Source organism: Lupinus angustifolius, chromosome LG11 (assembly GCF_001865875.1).
Source record: "Lupinus angustifolius cultivar Tanjil chromosome LG11, LupAngTanjil_v1.0, whole genome shotgun sequence".
NCBI lineage: Eukaryota > Viridiplantae > Streptophyta > Magnoliopsida > Fabales > Fabaceae > Lupinus > Lupinus angustifolius.
Genome location: NC_032019.1, coordinates 25,979,444 through 25,995,128, shown reverse-complemented (window position 1 = coordinate 25,995,128; position 15,685 = coordinate 25,979,444). Strand labels below are relative to the sequence as shown.

The window sequence follows — 15,685 nt, the reverse complement described above, 5'->3', positions numbered from 1 at the left end:
GTGCATTAGGGAGTGCTGATCCAGCAATTAGGAGTATAAAAATTTTCTAAGGTATCGTAAACAAGATAAAGTAAAGGGATTGTTAGATCCACAAGAACATGCTAAACCTAGCCTTTCAATAATCAAATTACTATTCTAAGCTGGTTTTTAAAATGATTTTCAATGTTGTTGGTTTGGTTGTGAAATTTCAATAATAAAAGGTGTTGGAATATAGATGTGAGATTGACTCATTATTCATTTCATTAGTATGGATAAACAATCAATCAAATAAAACAAGTATGACACTACACAATATTGGACCTCGAAATCACTAAAAGCTAATATTTTAGATGATTTAGCAACTCAAATTATAAAGCTCTATCACTAGTAACCTTACACATAAAATCAAGTATTATGACTCAAATGCACACCTCTATTTCTAGTAATCTATGCATATGAGTTGAGTTTAGTGTACACTTGAATTGTGTTAGTCGGCAATGCTTGGGTGTATCCTAACACTTTACACAAATAGATCTATGTCTAGGAACTACATTGATAAAATTAAACAATATGAATAGTCAAACACGCCTCTGTCTAGTAACACATGCCATCTAGTTTGAATGTTTTTCGATGTTAACATGAATCTATATCTAGCAAACATATGAACATAGGCACTCATTATCACAATTCAACATGCAAACTATGTCTAGTGTTATACATAAAGAATAAATTACATGCATTGGACTATTGAACCAAAAAAATTTCACTGGGTTCATTTCCTAAAACAAACTAAGCAATTCGTCAACCACATAGTAAGCATTATGAACAACAAAAATAATTTATAAAAATCAAGTCATTTCATTCATATTCGAATTCAAATTATATAGATGAATAAATGAACCAATCCCAACAAGAGAGTAACCTAACTAAGCATTTTCATATATAGCATGGTAAAAGAGAAACACGGAACTTGTAGTTCATCGAGAAGTGTCGGCTTCTCCATGAGAAGACAAGGACTTCACTACTCCTACTTCCTAGCCTTTACATCATATTTTTAAGTTCATAATCTAAACACTAGAGAAAATCAAAACCATCCTAAGAGGTGACTCAAGCTCGATTCCTAACTCCTTATGTATTGGAATTAGGATTCCATCCTCCTTTTATTGGCATCTTGGACCTCTTTTTATGTTTATGCATTTTTGTTCCTCCACTGAGTGCAGTGATGGTGCACTCAACACAACTCCTTGTATGATCTGATCTGTCGCTTGGCTTCTTCCACGCTTGGTGCATCTTCACGCTCAACACAGCTTGTGATGAGCTTAGTTGTTGCGTTGAGCGCAGGTCAGCTTACTTGTGGCTTTTTCATGCATGTGCCAATTGGCCCATTTTCCCCTTTTCAATATAGAATATCATGGAAACTTGAAGAGTAGGATTAGTGCAATTTATCATAGAAATTCCAATTACGACTACATAAAGTAAGTATTTAGAATCAAAAGATGTTAAATTATCCTTATGAACTAAGATAATTTTGGCACCTAACAAGGAGTTAGAGCTAATGAATCTTATTCTAATTGAGACAAGTTTCACTTGGTTTCCACGTTGGAGGAGCCATGCGTAGATTAGGCAGCACCCTTCTTTATTCCTAGTGGATTTTTCAATGACCAAGAGATAACATAATGGGCTCTAAGCAGGCATTACGCCAGAATTGATATTTAATAATGCCCATTCAATAATGCTTACGTGTTCAGTGTTATTAAATATAAGGCAGAAGAGAATTAAAAGCTTTATTGGAGCAAGTGACGTTAAACGTGTTATCTTTAATAGCGCTTATTGAAGAAAACGTTATTAAAGGTCATATTTCATATATTTAATAGCATTTCTTTAGTGAGTGTGGTTAAAGTGTTATCTTTAACATCGATTATTGAAGCAAGTGTTGTTAAAGATCATACATTCATATATTTATTCATATATTTAACAACACTTCTTTAGTGAGCGTTGTTAAAGGTGTTATCTTTAACATCACTTATTGAAGAAAGCGTTGTTAAAGGTCATACTTCATATATTTAACAATACTTCTTCAATAAGCGTTGTTAAAGATCATACATTCATCCATATATATAAGAGCACTTCTTCAGTGAGCATTGTTAAATGCTTGTTTTAGTGAGTGAGAATCTTTTCAAATTCAAAAACAAAACCTCACACACAATAATACGCATATTACTCAGTTTATTGTTTTTTTTTATACTTTTCTTCTTCTCCATGAATTACATTTTTTCCTCTTTTATTTTTAGTTTCTCTCTTCAAACAAGTTATCGGGTATTGATTTTTCTCTTCAAGCATAAGGTAAATCATTATCTTATTTTAGCTCATTTATTTCTTTTTTATTCAATCTTGCTGCTTGCATTTACACCATAAATAACAAGTCTTTGAAGCATTTGAATCTTTATTTTTTAAATAATTGGTTTATTTATAATGAATTTGGTGGAAACGTTTCACTAATAGTGTGATCTTTATTCGTTGTGAAGTTATGCAACTATGGTGTTCTAGGTTTTTGGCTATGGTTCACTAGTTCAGAACACACAGTTTGAGTATAATGGTAAGTGTTCTTTCTCAATTGCTAATGGTAAATGTTCTTTTTGGCTATGTCATTTTTAATTTGTATTTGCAGCTTGCATTGATCATTGAGGAACACATGAACACTATTTAAGGACTTGCACATTGGAGGAAAAAGAATGAACAATTTGCGTAAGATCTCATTACTCATATGTTATTTTATAATATTGGAATCTGTTAAGGTTGAATGTTGTTGAAGTCGTTGGTGATTTAAAAAATCTATTGTAAATGTGGTGGAGTTGAACATGTTTATCATGTGTTTGATAGAATGTCTGGGAGAGATATTGTCTTATTTAGAAAGTAGACATTTAACAGTGCTTGCTTTAGTGAACGATGTTAAATGTCTACTTTCTACAGTGCTTTAAAAGATGTTGTTAAATATAACCTTATGTACTACTGCATTCACATAGAAAGCGTCCCAAAAACGCTGTTTTTTTATCAGCAAAAGAAAATATTATTAAAAGAAGAGATAATTACAAGAGAAGAAAAAAGAGAGGAAAAAAAGGCTAAAAGCCATTACAACACATTATGAAGACAAGAAATGGGATTCACTATCCATTCCGAAAAAGAGATTTGGTCTTTGCCCATATGACCATTATCCAAAGCCAAGAATTAACCCTAGCGGACTCAAGAATTTTCTCAAAGGTGGGTTGAACAGAGTTAAAAATAAAGTCATTCCTAGACCGCCAGAGTGCCCAGATAGTAGCTAACCAAATGATACTCCAGCATTTCAAATGACGCTTGTGTGTTATCATGCTCATGTGATTAATAAAGTGATGAATGGGTTGAAGAGGAAGGACAATGTTGATGTTCAACCAATTGGGAAGAAGTTGCCAAACCGAGTAGGTGAACTTGGAAGATGAGAAAATATGCTGAGAAGTTTATGTTTGGTTGTTGCAAAAAGGGCATAGGGTTCCTGTTCCAAGAGCTATAGAAACTCCCCTCTCAAGAAGAGCGTCCATAGTTGGTATCCGATCCTGAAAAAGTCTTCGCGCAAAAGCTTTAACTTTTAGGGGAGCTTTTGACTTCCAAAGCATACAAAGGTGATTAACATTGCGAGCCGAAGGCTGGTGATGATGCTAGAAGAGGAGGTCATAAGTTGATTTGAATGAGTAATGGTTGGATTTGTCATGGCGCCACTCCCAAGAGTCGAGAACGTTTTGTCGAACGACAACATTTTGACTTGCCTGCAAAAAAGAGTTAGTTAGATCAATTTCCCAAATAAAAAGGTTACGTCTCCAAGAAAGATTCCAAAACCATTTTCCCTCATACCAACTTCCTAGATCACTAATGAGAGCATTCTAATGCACACTAAGAGCATAAAGCCTTCTAAATCTGCAGGACAGGTTAGTAGGACTCACCCAGTTATCGTGGCAGAACCTAGTCAAAGACCCATCTCCAACACACCGAGAAATACCCTCCCAAAACCAATGATTGTCATCAGAACCTATAGGATGAAGATTACTGGGGTCCCTAGCCCATAAAGAATGGTTATTAAAGGAATACCTAGACCCAATCCTAGTAACGTTAGCAAAATTCTGACCATATTTAGAACACAAAACTTTACACCACAAACTATCTCTCTCAGTGAGCATGCGCCAATTCAATTTCCTAAGAAGGGCAAGGTTGAATAGATGAATATCTTTAACACCTAACTCACCCTTAGACTTAGGCGTACACACCTTATCCCATTTAACCCTAGGGATCTTCCTATGATTCTCAGTCCCGCCCCAGAGAAAATCCCTCTGAATATTTTGGATCGAACGAATAACACCAACAGGAGCTTTATAGAAGGACAAATAGTAAACAGGGAGAGCAGAGAGTACCGCATTAATCAAGATGAGGCGCCCCCCGAAAGAGATATGATTCATTTTCCACGAAGAGAGCCTAGAGCAAATCCTATCAATAAGAGGATTCCAAGTTGCACGACGATAATGATTCATACCCACGGGGATCCTTAAGTAATTGAAAGAATTAGGAGAGATCTTGCAGTGAAGGGAATTAGCCAAACTTTGAATATGGTCCTTAGTGACATTAATACCAAGTAATTTGCTTTTGATGAAGTTAATTTTAAGACCAGGAGAGAGTTCAAACAGCCGCAAAATACTTTTTATAGACCAAACGTTCTGGTCTGTGCAATCACCAATTAAAATTGCATCATCAACAAATTGGATCATAGAGACAGCAATATTGTCAAGGCCAACCTTATAGGGAGTGAAAAGACCTTGAGAGCTAGCTTCGCGCATGAGACCGGACAAGCCTTCGGCCACAATGAGAAAGAGAAAAGGAGAGAGAGGGTCTCCTTGACGCATACCACATTGAAGATGGATCTCCTCTATGGGGCTTCCATTGACCAGAATAGACATTGTTGCAATAGTAAAGCATTCCATGATCCAACCCCTCCATTTCGGACAGAACCCCAAGCGAGACATCATATGATCGATGAAACTCCAAGAAACAAAATCAAAAGCTTTTTCAAAATCAATTTTAAAGATGGCACACTATTGACCAATTTTCTTAGCATCATGGATAATTTCATTGATGACTACAACATCGTCCAAAATATGTCTACCTTTCAGAAAAGAAGATTGAGTATCGCTGATGACCTTGCAAAGAACTTTTCGTAATCTGTTAGTGAGCAACTTAGCTAGGATTTTATATAAGCAACCAATAAGAGAAATAGGTTTGTAATCCCTAATCAGCTGAGGGCTAGACTTTTGAGGGATTAAACAGATGAAAGAAGAATTGCCACCCTTAGTAATTTTTCCGTTGGCATGAAAATCAAGAATCATATTGATGATGTCATCCTTCATGATGTGCTAGAAAGCTTTGATAAATTTAAAGTTAAACCCGTCAGGCCCAGGACTCTTACTGCCCACACAATCCCAAATGGCGTTTTTAATATCCTCCTCGTCAAATTTAGAAGTAAGAAAAGCATTGTTCGTAGGGTCTAATTGGCTGAAAGAGATGTTAGACAAGGTCGAGCGATTCCTGTTATGCTCATTAAAAAGAGTCGCAAAGTGATTACGAATCCCCTGTCTGATATCGTGAACATCTTCAATCCAATTCCTATGAATACTAACCCCATGAATAGAATTATGCCTCTTTCTACTATTCATAAGACCATGAAAAAATTTAGAATTAGTGTCGCCTTCCTTGAGCCATTTGGATCTAGATTTTTGGAAGATAAGATTTTGGTGAAGGGACCGAGCGCGCCAGATATCAGCCAACAGATCAGATGTGTTCCTGGCATCCTCATCTGATAGGTCCATAGTTTCTCTCTTTAGGTCTATGTCATGAATTCCTGTAGCATCCAAGTCAACTTTTTAGGTGATGTCCCCAAAATGCTCTTTGTTCCACTTCTTCAAAGTGGCCTTTAAATGTTTGAGTTTTCCTTTAAGAGTAAACATACTCCAACCAGAGAACGAAAGCTTGTTCCAATTTTGCTCAACAAAACAAATGAAGTCTTTATCTTCAAACCAAGCATCAATAACCCTAAAAGGTTTCGGCCCCCAGTCTTGATAATTATCATAACGGACAACAGGACAGTGATCAGAAACCTGGCGCTCCAACCCTTTATGGACCAAGGAAGGCCATTTTGAAGCCCAAGAGGTAGAGATTAGAAATCTATCCAAACGACTCATAGTTTTACCATCACCTTTAACCCCAAGTGAATTTTCTACCAGCAAGAGGAAGGTCTAGGAGATTCATATTAGATATGAAGGAATTGAAATCTTGAATTTCCTTACGACGACTGTGGTGAGCACTTCCTTTACGCTCCTCAGGTAACTTAAGAGAATTAAAATCGCCAGCAAGACACCACAAATCAATATTAGAGTTAAGCTTCCATTGCTCCAGTTCATGCCAAACCTCTTTCTTTTCAATATTATTACAAGGGCAATAGATGTTAAGCAGAACACACTTCTCATTAGAGTGTGAGCACTTTCCAATGAACCCCAAAAAACCTTTCCCACTTTTAATGGAATCAATCTGAAATTTATCCTTCCTCCAAATACTTAGAATACCACTGAAATACCCAATTGAAGGTTGAAAAATCCAATCAAAATCAGAACCATCCCAAAGCTTTTTGCCAAGATTAGAATTAATTAACTCCATCTTTATTTCCTGAATACAGAGAAAATCAATTTTCTCCCTTTGAACCAAAGAGCTAACAACCATTTTTTTTACTACTCCACCCAACCCTCTCACATTCATAGTCGTAAGCTTCACGGAGAAACTTGATTATTTTCCATCCCAAATTGTTCGCTGCCAAGGTTTCCATTCGATGAGCATTCCATATTTTTTTCCTTCCTTGTCGCCATGATTATCCAAACGAAGCAGATTCAAGATTTCTTCAGAGTCACTGTTTGACCCAACCACACCAAGATTCCTGCCAAAATTCCAAACTGCCTGAGCATCGACTGAGCTAGGATCGGATCTCTGGTTAACAGAATGGATAATAGGAGCATCAATGGAGTTAGGTGATGGGCTAAAAAGGTCGATCCAGATTTCTAAACCTCCTTTAGAAGAAAGATCGGTTGAAATGGGAGAGGGAAGAAGGGGAGGATGAGGTCCGGTCTGGACAGGTTGGGAGTTTGGGTTTATTTCAAGCTGGGCAGTTTTTTTAGTTATGAGCAGAATGGATCAGTTTTGGTTGGGTTGAGTGGTTTGGGTTTTTTGAGGTTTAGTTTGTGGGTTAGGTCGGTTTTGTTTATTTTGTGGGTTGGGTCAATTTGGTTTAGGTTTAGTGGCCTAGTTAAGAGGGTTTTCAGTCAAAGAAGTGTTATGGTGTGTGGCGGTATAGGTGAGAGATAAAGAGGGGGTGTGGGTGAGAGTTAATGAAGGAGAAGAAGTTTTGGTGCCTAATGAATGTGGTGTTCCCCCGAGTTCTCTTTCCTCATTAATGGTAGAGAGAACGTGGTCCAGGTTCATAACACAAGCGCTATTGTTTTGCTATTCTGGCGTAGTGAGGGACTTCTCCGATCATTGTCCTATTGTCTTCAAAAATTGGAAAATTTCTAGAGTTGTCATCCCTTTCAAATTTAACAAATGTTGGCTTGAACATCTTGGCTTTATGGATTTGTTTAAAAAAAACTTTAGGAGATAAAGATTACAGGGTGGTATGCGTATATTATAAAAGAAAAATTGAAAACTCTTAAAGTGAAGTTGAATGCGTGAAATAGAGAAACAAATAGTTGTTTGGATATAAAAATAGCCAACTTATCAAAGGAAATACGAAAGATCAATCTTGAACGAGAAAGCTCTACTTTGGAGGAGAATGAAATTTTGTTGAGGAAGAATATCCTCACTGATAGGTGGAGTGCGACTAGTCTGGAGGAAAATCTTTTGTTCCAGAAATCTAGAAATAAAGGGTTGAACGAAGGAGATGCTAATACAAGTTACTTCCATTCTTAATAATTTGGTTTGTTTGGATTATAAGAAATGAATTGTAATCTTTCTGGGGAAGGGTTTAGGGTCAATTATATTCCGATTATAGATTTGATCCATATTAGATCTTGGTTATAGTTTTCAGTTAAATTTGGATCTAATTCTTACACTTTTGCATATTATTTATCATTCTTCTTTGACTGATCTATTTTGTAATTAGTAATGGGATTTGACAACCTTGTTCCCTTTTAATATATCTTTCCTTGTAAAAAAATTGTAGCAGAAATCAACCGTGATTGTATATAAAGGCGTATGAACACCCATGGTCTTTATACAATAAGTCAATAATAATTTATTCATAGGATAGGATACAACATTCATCAAACCAAAAGCAGATAAACTATATTTAATGTTTTGACCTCAATCTTAGAACAAAAGAGGAATTGTCTCTCTTATGCAAAACCAGTAGGCATCAAATATTTATGATATATGGTTTGTCTAGCCAAAGCCCCCCTATGCATGTTTAGGCTTGTAGTACATTTCAATTTTGCGACCATTGAGTGGCTGAATAGGCCTTGCGTTGTGCTTGCACTCTGGGTCCAATGGTGCTTTCAGGAGCTCCAGTTGTTTCTTGGAGAGTGTCCTCACCTGCATGGTCAAATAATTTAGCCATTTTGCCACCAAAAAAATACAGGTTTCTAACTGTTTTCCAAAATAAGAACTTACGAATAAATGTATTAAGATTAACTAATCTTATTTCAAACAACTTATAATATAAAAGACTAGTGCAAAGCAAGTATTTAAAATTAAAAAAATGTTTAATTTGTTGGCAAGAAGGTGAGAGGAGTTGTATTGTTGCTTTTGTGCACTGTTGTATTTTTGTATGGTTGATTTAGCTCCTGCCAAAGAAGGTGGTGTTTTCTAATGGTTAAATTAATCCTAGCCCCCAAAACTACTTTTGAATTTTCAAATAAACCCATATCCTCAAAAAATTAATTAAATCTCTGGGGTCAAACAAAATTTCTAATTCAATCTCAGTGACTAACTTCCATCCAATGTCTGTTAAACATAGCAGAGTATTCCAATATGTATCTCATGATAAATCTTATATAAAAATATTATCTTATCTTGACCTTTTCCAAGTCACCTTAGCTTCCAAAATCACTTTGAAAAGGAAAAAAAACAAGACGTGTCAAATAACAAGATATTTAGGTTTTTGAAGGATCTGGTTTCTAACCAAAATATGAAATTACTACCAGACCCCATTTCACCAAAACCAAACTTGTCCTCAATTTACGAAAGGTAGATTTGAGATAGAATATTTAGCTAGGAGGACAAAAATAGGCATGTTGTTTTGAATTAGACCACTGGTCACTACAAGAGATTACTGCTACATCGAAGGAATTAGGGTATAAGGGGAGTGCCAAGATATGTTACTTGGAGCAAAAAAGAGGTATGAATAGTGCATTGAAAGATATGAAAAGTGGATATGATTGTGTGGCAATGGCCAAGTTTGAATTGAGTTTAATTATGAAACATGGCAACATACTTGTGGTTTGCAGGCATGATGGAAGGTAGTGAGGTTGAAGTTACACCAATGATCTTGATTATATGCTTAACGAAGATGAAGTAGAAAGTGATTAGGTTGAAACTGAGTACAGCAATAATGATAGTGTTTTGAACTCACGATTTGATGATAGCGGGAAGGATGGTGATTATTGTTTTAAATTGAGTTCCCCTTTTTTAATTGAGTTCACGATTTGATGATAGCGGGAAGGATGGTGATTACAATATAACTATAAATAAATATATTAAACAAATAAGAATGTAAGCCGGTTAAAAATTAAAAAAAAACTAAACAAAAATATTATAAATTAATGAATTAGACAAATAAACATGGTAGACCATGTCTATTTTTTATTTACTTAACAAGCCCAATACCAATGGCCCACATCCATTAAACCTAACCCTAAAATTTCAAAACAAAACCTAAGATAACAAGTTAAGAACTACTATTGCTCACATTTTGGTGGAAAGGCGCTTTGTTTCTAAGGTTGCTACATGGGTTTGTAACTTTGTTTAACATTTTTTTATTTTTTTTCATCACTATTTTTCTCATCACTATTTTTCTCATCTTTCACTGTGTTTCAAAACAAAACATAAGATAACATTTTTTCCTTTCACATTACTCTCACATCTCTTCACTATGTTTCATCAATTATCATCTATGTTTCTACTTTTTCTATAAATTCATATTTTTCTTCATTGTTTTTAGTTTTTAATACAAAACATTCAGGTTCAAAGTTCTGGCTTATTCTGGTTATTACCAATTGAACTCGGTTGAACCGTTTTCTGAACGGCTCAAAACGGTCTAATAAGAAATTCGTTTAAGACATGAAACGTGACCATTATTGCAACTTGTCAGTGGTTGGACCGGTCTGACCGGCCAATCCGGACCGAGCTGCATAACATTGCAAATATCCTAAGTATGTGCAGTAGAGATTTATATGGACTATTAATCGAGAAGTGACTTGAGTTTAATTCCCTTAATCAATTCAAAGAAGCTACCAAAGAATAGAATATAGATAATCTCCAGTACTAGAGGGTTCAAAGGAAATAGTGATATGTTTTAACATATTTTAATGGTGCATATTGTAAATTATTTTATCTTAAATTATTTTTTAATTTATCAAATCAATTTGAGTCTCATATACCGGTAATGGACTATCAGTAATAGAGAAAATCCCAACCCAAAAGAATAAGCTTTATTGAACAATAGAGATATTAGATATTTAAATAATGACAAAAGTAGACGTAGAGTAAAGTGCATCACCAAGGTTGTGAGTGGATGAAATTTGTTAGCAATGTGGGTAATGAAATGACTTATAAAGAATCATAATGGTAAATATGCAAGTGGCAGATGTTGACCAAAATATTAGGGGGCGCATGATCATTATTTATAAAAACAATATATAAATTCATTAATATATATATATATATTAAATGTAAGAATAAATAGTTTTAACATGTTAAAAAAGTACATATCTCAATATTTATTCTTCTAAAATTAATTAATCAATCAGAAAGATCTCCCACTAACAAAGAGTAGCAATATAAATGGATAATTGATGAAAGAAACAAACAAATCATAAAAAACATGTATTGGCTTCATAGACATGATAATCTGCATATTGAGAAATGAAATATACTATATTTAATTATTTTAAATTTTTGATACCTCTACCTACCCCCATTAAAGGTTTACCAATGGTAAACACAAGTAGTAGATGTTGACCAAAATTTTAGGGGAAGTCGAGTCATGATTTCCACAAATTTTATATGAAATCATTAGAATATATATATATATATATATATTTTAAATGTAAGAATGAAAATTTTTCTCAACTGTTAATTCGCAAGGAAAATAATGGAAAAATTAACGTAATAAATATATCAAAAAAATACTTATCCCAATATTGATCCCACTAAAGTTAAGCAACCAATCGATCACTAACAAAGAGCAAGAAACATTAATGGAAGACAATTGATGCAAGAAATAAACAAATCACAAAAAATCATGTTATAACTTCATAAACATACAATAATTTGCCAATATAGAAATGAGATATATTATATGTGGAAAGAGTAAATAAGATATTTTTAAGTTGAGAAGTAAATGAAATATGAGTAAGAGAGTTATTAAACGTTATATAAGAGGTGAAGAAGGGGAAGGCACACATACAAAAAAGAATGAAGTCTCATAGATCCTAAAATGAAAGTTTTAAGGAAGACTAATAAATAAAATGACGTAGAAATGTTGTTCAAATGTTTATTGTGTTGACATTTTGAACGACCCATATAATTATTTCTAGGATTAATTTCAAAAAAAGTATGAGGGGCATGTGACCCTACCTGCCCCTTTGAAGGTCCTCCAATGGTTGATATACATTTGGAAGAACTTAGGATATTTGACTTCCTCTATTTAGGTTTCAAATTGTCGCGTTCGGCTACGCGACTTCTTAGAGTCGTCACTACATTTTATGGTAAAAAATGTAGAAAAATCTTGTAGCCTAATGATATTGGCCTTTGAATTTTTGATATTCAGATACAGGAGTCAATTACAGATTGGAGAAGGTATTAACACCACGTCTGCCTGTTATAAAACGATACCCTAGCTAATTACATGAATTAAATATCATTGATTTATTAAATAGTTAAAACAAAATATTTATCTTTTATTTTTGTGTTTGACAATAACTAATTTTGCTCCTATGTATCCCTAAATGCTTTAGGAAATCAAGATTATGTAGTTCTGAGTTTTAAAATAGTTTCTTGGTAAGATAATTATCTCTTTGAAAATTATGAAGCAGTAGAAACTAATGTTTGTACCGTATTTCATTTGAAATAGGTTTCAAAATAATTATTACATTTTTCTTCATATGATGATAAGAAATATTACTACAACGTGCCTCCATCATTTGATTAATCTCTAAAAAGTTATATATTTTTATAAACAATAATAATAATATTGTGTGTAACTGGAAAAACAAACTTTTTATTAATGCTCATTTTATTTACAATATAAAGTTTTGGATATTTTTTTGTTAATAACAAATTTATTTAATTACAAAAAATGGAAAATTAATTAGTTGATAAAATGAACATAGAAAATCGGTTCATTGATTTTTTTATTAACTTAAAGGGTTTTATGTCTTTTGTTATCATTATGTATCAGTAAAAGAAATTCATTATTTATCTCCCAAAAAAAAACTTATTTCTACTTGATTAATAAAACATGTTGGTTTAAGTGAGCCAAATTAACAAGTTATAATAACATAGTGTTTCAATTTTATTTACTTTTCTAAAGAAAAGTGTCATTATAGTGATTTTGTTTATATAACAGAGTAAGTATTAAATCAATTCTTCTTTTCATGCTGTGAATTTTTACTAATTTTTTAATCAAATGCCATAAATAAAAAATAATTGATATATTTTAATGAAACACTTACAGCAAAGGCAAAACAATAGAATAAAATAAACTGAATATATGATTTACACCATGATTCAAACCAAAAGAGGGACGATGATGGTCTTCCTTGATACCACCAATGCCATGTCGGCAGCCACAAGCAACATGGTCGGCAGCGGAGGAGGAAGTCGGCTAGAGGACTCCCTGTTCATGAGGTTTGCGGTAAGACAGAGTCACTCGTGAACTAACCGTCCCGAAGAGAGGCACGGTTGATTGAGGCACCGGTCCTGAGGGCCATGCGGCCAAGGTTGGCGTTGGTGACCTTTTCCGGAGGTCTACGAACCTCTTGCGTCAGTAATGGGTTTTACCAGGTTGCTACATGTATTTTGTGATATGGAAAGTATAAGAAAAGAAATGAATGGAGTTGTGTGATGATGCTTGAAGAGAAAAAAACAAATAAAGAAGATAGAGATGGAGAGGGTAATGGTACTAGGAAGATGAGTAGAAAGAGATAGGAATAAATGAAGAAAGGGATTAAGGAAGTAAAAAAGTAAATAAAGAAAGATAGTAGATGGGATATTGATGTAAATATTTACCTTGGAAATCGAAAATATAGGCAGTTACAATGCTTTTCACTTTTGCACTCTATGATTAACTTCTCTTTTCTCCCTTTTCTCCGTATATCTCTGTGAGTATGCCCTTTTGCAGTTTTTTTATCTGTAATTTTTGTTTGTTTTTTGTCTACCTTTTATAGAAGGGTTAACCACTTCTTAAAGTTAGTTTGGGAGTTGAATTTTGGAGGGGAAGGATGGGAAATGGAAGGCTTTATAGTCATGAAATACACTTGTGAGATGACTCACAAGCCTTCCCTTTCCCTTCCTTCCCCTCCAAAATCCAACTCCCAAACTAACCCTTAGTGGATAAAAACCTCAAATCCTCTCCTCCATGAAAGGAGCACACTGCCTTCCACTCCACAAAACTGGTTACTAATACCATTTTTTCATTCCCTTTCATTTTTGTTTTTCTTGTTATTTTTATATAGTATTTAATTTATTTATCTCTAAAATAGTAATTCAATATATATTTATTTTACTTTCATATAATTCTGATGCCACTACATTATTTTTTAGACTTTTGCAAGCTAGATAGTAATAACTTGCAACCTTAAGTGGTTAATCTCGCTTTTAACAGTGGTGAAAAACTAACTTCCTTGGGCTATTTTTGTTTGATAGGTCAATCATAAGAAATATTCTTTCATAATGTATATGGCTCAAATTAAGTGACTAAGGATATCTTCTTAGTGTTTAGGAATTACCAAAGAAGTCATATGTCATCAAAAAAATTCACCTAAGGATCCACACCACTATTGTCATACATTTGCATCATCCTGTTTTTTTAAACCTTATATCTCTCTTTAATCATGAGTTTATTTATTGTTTATTTTTTGAATATGATTTCTGGGATGGTAAATTTGCAAGATAAATGCACTACTATATGCATGTTAAAAAGGCATGCAATGGAAAATATCATTTTTTATTCATAAGAAGGAAACATGAGACCATTTGTTTTGCAACCCTAAAACCCTTAGTGGAGCCAAGAGGGTATATTACAATATAGTTGTAGAGAAATATCATTTGGTTGGGGTGAGTTCCTCGTGAATGGACTTAGTTTCATGTCTTCCTCAAATCAAAACATTTCCTTGAAACTTGACTAGCACTTCATTAAGCAGGTCTTGCACCTTGCCATATCATTTATTGCAACCCTCTGTGAGATGTCTTGATGTCCTTCCATGATACATACAATGAGCATTCGGATTGAAACCCTTTCGATATGGAGGCACCCCTTCCTTAAAGGGAAGGATAGTTAACAAACCCCTCTGTACAAGTTGTGGCAACAACTCCGAGTAAGACATGAGGATCATATCATAAAGACTTTTTCTCTTGGTCATGAGGATCGAACTTTTAAACTTTTGGTCATCCTAGGGATCTATAGGGCTTTACACCACTAAACCAATACCTTGTTAGTAAGAGAAAATCATCTGAAATACTAGAAGACATGCTTTTGAGCAACATGGTCTAATATGGGATTACTGTGAAGAAGTTCTAACCAAAAACCCTTTCTTTCCTAGAAAGGTCAAGGTGGATAGACCAACATTAGCTCATCAACCACGTTTCCAAATACTGTATAAGTGCATAGATGTTGAGAGGGTTTCTATCCAGTTGCATATCAATTATTGGACTAGATAGGTGTCATGAAAAATGTCTATATGGACGACAATTTTTTGTTGATGATGGTAGAGACACAAATGAACTACTTTCCTCTTGCTATTGTTGTAGTCGAAAGTGAAACTAAAGACACAAGGGGTTGGTTTTTGAATATGCTATTAGAAGTTATCGAGCAACACAAGTCTTCTTAAGAAGAAAAGAATCTCCATTGAAGTTGCAAAAGGAAGGGAGGAGAAGAATGAAAAAGCATGAAACCGAGAAGAAGAGAAAAGAAGAAGGAATTCTCCGAATCTTAGAATACGAAATTGGAAAAGGAATTTTGTATAATTCTCTAACTATTTTCTCATTGATTGATAAAGAATAACCATTACAACTTTATATACACAAATGTCAAATGAGAAGGGGATTTGATAACCAATCCATAACTAAGTGCATAACCAACTTTAACTAACTAATCACATGGGTAACTTGCCACATAAGAAAACTAATTTGCCCCAATCTATTATTCATT

The 15,685-nt window shown here is 34.1% G+C and overlaps 2 protein-coding genes across 5 annotated transcripts in view; both read right to left on the bottom strand.

Moving 5' to 3' along the window:
• LOC109361099 (alpha carbonic anhydrase 1, chloroplastic) overlaps window positions 1-15,685 on the bottom strand; it is a 102,285-nt gene that overhangs the window by 66,840 nt on the left and 19,760 nt on the right. For 3 of the 4 annotated variants that reach the window (XM_019606419.1, XM_019606418.1, XM_019606421.1), the window contains one exon: window positions 8,427-8,628. In XM_019606419.1, the coding sequence (XP_019461964.1) occupies window positions 8,494-8,628 (135 nt within the window). In that variant the 3' untranslated portion in view covers window positions 8,427-8,493. Of the gene's footprint in view, window positions 1-8,426; window positions 8,629-15,685 lie in introns of those variants that run through there. The other variant, XM_019606420.1, reaches the window with a different exon arrangement.
• Window positions 5,412-6,236, bottom strand: LOC109359872. Its single transcript, XM_019604566.1, has 2 exons — window positions 6,005-6,236; window positions 5,412-5,896 (listed from the first exon to the last, which is right to left on the bottom strand). The coding sequence occupies exons 1-2, from the start codon at window positions 6,234-6,236 to the stop codon at window positions 5,412-5,414; spliced, it is 717 nt and encodes a 238-aa protein (XP_019460111.1).